Consider the following 4124-nt stretch of genomic DNA (forward strand, 5'->3'; position numbering starts at 1 on the left):
AGAAGGAGGAGGAGGAGGAAGGGGGGGGCGATGGGGGGGCTCGGCCGTGCCAGGCCTGCGGGGCTGACACCCATTTCCTCCTATTCCAGCTCCGGGAACAATGGCAGAGACATTCCTTGTGGAGAGCCCCGACGTCACGTACAGCAAGGACTTCATCGAGGCCAAGTACACGTACAGCACCGTGCACGTCTGCAAGGAGAACGGCGTCACCAAGGTAGGGGACCCTCGGGGTGGGGGGGTCACGAAATTGGGGGGTTTGGGGGTGGAGAACTTGGTGGTGGGTTCTGCTCGTCCCCGTGGTGTCCCTCCATCTCTACGTCCTTGCAGGTACGGCCCTGCTCCACCCGGTTCACCTTCCGGACGGCGCGGCAGGTCCCGCGTTTGGGGGTGATGCTGGTGGGTTGGGGGGGCAACAACGGCACGACGGTGACGGCGGCCGTGTTGGCCAACAAGCTGGGCTTGTCCTGGATGACCAAGACGGGGCGCAAGGTGGGTGTCCTAGGACCCGTAGATCCTGCACCCCCATCTCCTTGCTCCTGTGGAGGTGTTCTGTAGCTCTGGCACCCCAATTTTGGGGTGCTGGGGACCCCCCCCCTGTGGTGGTGGTGGTGGTGGCTCATCCTGGTGCTCTCCATCCATCCCAGAAAGCCAACTACTACGGCTCCCTGCTCCAAGCCTCCACCGTCTGCCTGGGCACCGGCCCCACCGGTGATGTCTACGTGCCCTTCCGTGACCTGCTGCCCATGGTGCACCCCAACGACATCGTCTTCGATGGTAGGTGGGACACTGGGGGGGAAGGACCTGCGATGGGGCTGGGGGGGGAACCCTGAGCAGGTTGGTCACCCCTTGTCCCCCAGGCTGGGACATCTCCTCGCTGAACCTGGCGGAGGCCATGCAGCGGGCGGAGGTGCTGGACTGGCCGCTGCAGGAGCAGCTCTGGCCCCACCTGGAGAAGATGAAGCCCCGACCCTCCATCTACATCCCCGAGTTCATCGCCGCCAACCAGGAGGAGCGAGCGGACAACGTCCTCCACGGGTCCATGGCTGAGCAGGTCCTGGTGGGGCAGTGGTGGTGGGGACATTGGTGACGGGGAGGGGGGACCGTGCTGATCCTTCCCCCTTGGTGGCATCCCAGATGGAGCAGATCCGTAGGGACATCCGGGACTTCAAGGAGACCAGCGGGGTGGACAAAGTCATCGTCCTCTGGACGGCCAACACGGAGCGCTTCTGCGACGTCGTGCCGGGGCTCAACGACACCGCCGACAACCTGCTGCGGGCCATCGAGGTCAGGGGACAGGGGACTTCTGGGGGGGTTGGGAGGTGACACCACCACCGCCCTGCCTAGCGCTGAGCCACCCCGTTGTCCCCACAGCGAGGTCTGGAGGTGTCTCCGTCCACCCTCTTCGCCGTGGCCAGCATCCTGGAGGGCTGTGCCTACATCAACGGCTCCCCCCAGAACACCTTCGTGCCGGGGGCGGTGGAACTGGCCGCCCAGCGCCGCGTCTTCATCTGTGGTGATGACTTCAAGTCGGGTCAGACCAAGCTCAAGTCGGTGCTGGTGGACTTCTTGGTGGGTGCCGGACTCAAGGTACGTAGGGATGGGGTGGAACGGGGTTGAGGTGGGGTGGGCACCCACCTGTGATGGTGGTGGGGTGACAGGGGGTGACCCACCCTCCCCTCCTTGCCCAGACCAAGTCCATCGTGAGCTACAACCACCTGGGGAACAACGATGGGAAGAACCTCTCAGCCCCCCAGCAGTTCCGCTCCAAGGAGATCTCCAAGAGCAACGTGGTGGACGACACCGTCCAGGCCAACCCCATCCTCTACGGTCCCCAGGACAAGCCCGACCACTGCGTGAGTTGGGGGCTCGGGGGGGGACGACAGGGGGGAAGCTTGGGGACACGATGGCCATGGGGGTGACGGGGACATCGCTCTGCAGGTGGTGATCAAGTACGTGCCCTACGTGGGGGACAGCAAGCGGGCGCTGGACGAGTACACGTCGGAGATCATGATGGGTGGCACCAACACCATCGTCATCCACAACACCTGCGAGGTGCGTGGTGGGGCAGGGGGGTGACCGGGGTGTCCCCGAGGGTGGCACGTCCCCCGAGAGGTGACTCATCCACACATCTTCCTCCCCACCTCCTCCTCCTCCTCGCCCCTTGGTGCCCACAGGACTCGCTGCTGGCCAGCCCCATCATCCTGGACCTGGCCATCCTCACCGAGCTGTGCCAACGCGTCACCTTCTGCACCGAGGCCGACCCCGAGTTCCAGGGTTTCCACAGCGTCCTCTCCATCGTCGCCTTCCTCTGCAAGGCCCCCCTGGTGCCCGAGGGCACCCCCGTCGTCAACGCCCTCTTCCGCCAGCGCAGCTGCATCGAGAACATCCTGAGGTACCCAAAACTCGTAGGTGCCAGGTCCCACCAACCCCCAGTGCCCCTGGTGGCACCCAAGAGGTGTCCTGGTGCTTGATAGCCAGGGCGTCAATGCCCGTGGGTCCCAGTGCCCGTGGGTGCCCAGCATAGGGTGTCAATGCCCATGGGTCCCAGTGCCTGTGGGTGCCCAGCATCCATGTCTGGGGTGTCCAAATCCAGTAGGTCTAGGTGCCAGGTCCCACCAACCCCGGTGCCCATGATGGCACCCAAGAGGTGTCCTGGTGCTTGACAACCAAGGTGCCAACGCCCATGGGTCCCAGTGGTCAATACCTGTGGGTCCCAGTGCCCGTGGGTGCCCAGCATCCATGCATGGGGTGTCCAAATCCAGTAGGTCCTTCTGTGGGTCCCAGTGGTCAATACCCATGGGTCCCAGTGCGTGCCCAGTATCTATGCATGGGGTGTCCAAATCCAATAGTTCTAGGTGCCCGGTCCCACCAACCCCAGTGCCCATGGTGGCACCCAAGAGGTGTCCTGGTGCTTGACAACCAAGGTGCCAACGCCCATGGGTCCCAGTGGTCAATACCTGTGGGTCCCAGTGCCCGTGGGTGCCCAGCATCCATGCATGGGGTGTCCAAATCCAGTAGGTCCTGGTGCCCAACACTGGTGGGTGCTGGTGCTCGGTGCCTGTGCCACCCGTGGGTCCCTGTCCCCATCACTGGTGGGTCCCAGTGCCCAATACTGGTGCGTCCTGGTGTGTGGTGCCCAAAGGTGCCAATCCCAGTGCCTAGGGTGGTCACTCCTGGTGGGTCCCGGTGATGCCCAGCACCAACAGGTCCCAGTATGGATGGGTCCCCCAGTTCCTAGTGCCAGGGGTGCCCCATGGGAGCAGGTCCCAGTGCCCAGGGTATCCATCACCCACCGAACCTGGTGCCCAGTGCCCAGGGGTCCTACACGTGTGGGTCCCAGTGCCCATGGATCCCAGTAACTGATGCCCAGGGGGGTGCCCAGCACCAGTAGGTCCTGATGTCCACCATGGTGGGTCCCAGTGCCCAGGTTGCCCCATCCCAACAGGTGCCCAACACATGGGGGTCCCAGTGCCCAATCCCAGTGGTCCCACCACCTGTGGGGTCCCAATGCCCGGGGGGGGTACCCCACACCAAGAGGTGCCCAATGCCCAATGCATGGGGGTCCCAGTGAGTCCCAGTGCCCAGGTTGCCCCACCCCAACAGGTCCCAGTGCCCAACACGTGGGGTTCCCAGTGGGTCCCAGTGCCCAATCCCAGTGATCCCACCACCTGTGGGGTCCCAATGCCTGGGGGGGGTACCCCACACCAAGAGGTGCCAGTGCCCAATACATGGGGGTTCCAGTAGGTCCCAGTGCCCAGGTTGCCCCACCCCAAGAGGTCCCAGTGCCCGACACATGGGGCTCCCAGTGGGTCCCAGTGCCCAATCCCAGTGATCCCACCACCTCTGGGGTCCCAATGCCCGGGCGGTGGGTACCCCACACCAAGAGATGCCCAACACATGGGGGTCCCAGTAGGTCCCAGCGCCCAATCCCAGTGATCCCACCACCTGTGGGGTCCCAGAGCCTGGGGTGGGGGGAGAAGGGGGGGTGCCCCACACCAGCCCATCCCATTGCCCAACTCATGGTGTCCCCAACACTGCTGCCTCCTGGCACTGGGGGTGCCCCCCCCAACCTCCACCCCCCAGTTCTGGGGTGCCCATCCCTGAACACCCCCCCTTCTCTTTTT

At 64.5% G+C, this 4124-nt stretch overlaps 1 protein-coding gene across 2 annotated transcripts; it reads left to right on the forward strand.

Moving 5' to 3' along the window:
- Positions 1-58: 58 nt before the first annotated feature.
- ISYNA1 (inositol-3-phosphate synthase 1) lies at positions 59-3075 on the forward strand. Of its 2 annotated transcripts, XR_001411504.1 has the most exons (11): positions 59-214; positions 328-489; positions 645-774; positions 858-1051; positions 1135-1284; positions 1372-1587; positions 1689-1853; positions 1939-2052; positions 2175-2481; positions 2528-2765; positions 3019-3075. XR_001411504.1 is itself a non-coding variant. In XM_014938295.1 (9 exons), exons 1-9 carry the CDS (start codon positions 101-103, stop codon positions 2469-2471), a joined length of 1542 nt encoding a protein of 513 aa, XP_014793781.1. In that variant the 5' UTR covers positions 59-100; the 3' UTR covers positions 2472-2485. The 2 variants fall into 2 exon arrangements, 1 of the variants encoding a protein (XP_014793781.1); XM_014938295.1 differs by lacking the exons at positions 2528-2765; positions 3019-3075 and having other exon boundaries at positions 2175-2485.
- The last annotated feature ends 1049 nt before the right edge of the window (positions 3076-4124 follow it).

Source organism: Calidris pugnax, unplaced genomic scaffold (assembly GCF_001431845.1).
Source record: "Calidris pugnax isolate Ruff unplaced genomic scaffold, ASM143184v1 scaffold46, whole genome shotgun sequence".
In the NCBI taxonomy this organism is placed as follows: domain Eukaryota; kingdom Metazoa; phylum Chordata; class Aves; order Charadriiformes; family Scolopacidae; genus Calidris; species Calidris pugnax.

What these genes read in the sequence shown, in the direction of transcription:
- ISYNA1 (XM_014938295.1), top strand. Translation starts at nt 101, where the DNA reads ATGGCAGAGACATTCCTTGTGGAGAGCCCCGACGTCACGTACAGCAAG. An exon ending in AGGAGAACGGCGTCACCAAG is followed by an intron (nt 215 to 327) that starts GTAGGGGACCCT and finishes ACGTCCTTGCAG; the next exon opens with GTACGGCCCTGCTCCACCCG. An exon ending in TGGTGGGTGCCGGACTCAAG is followed by an intron (nt 1,588 to 1,688) that starts GTACGTAGGGAT and finishes CTCCTTGCCCAG; the next exon opens with ACCAAGTCCATCGTGAGCTA.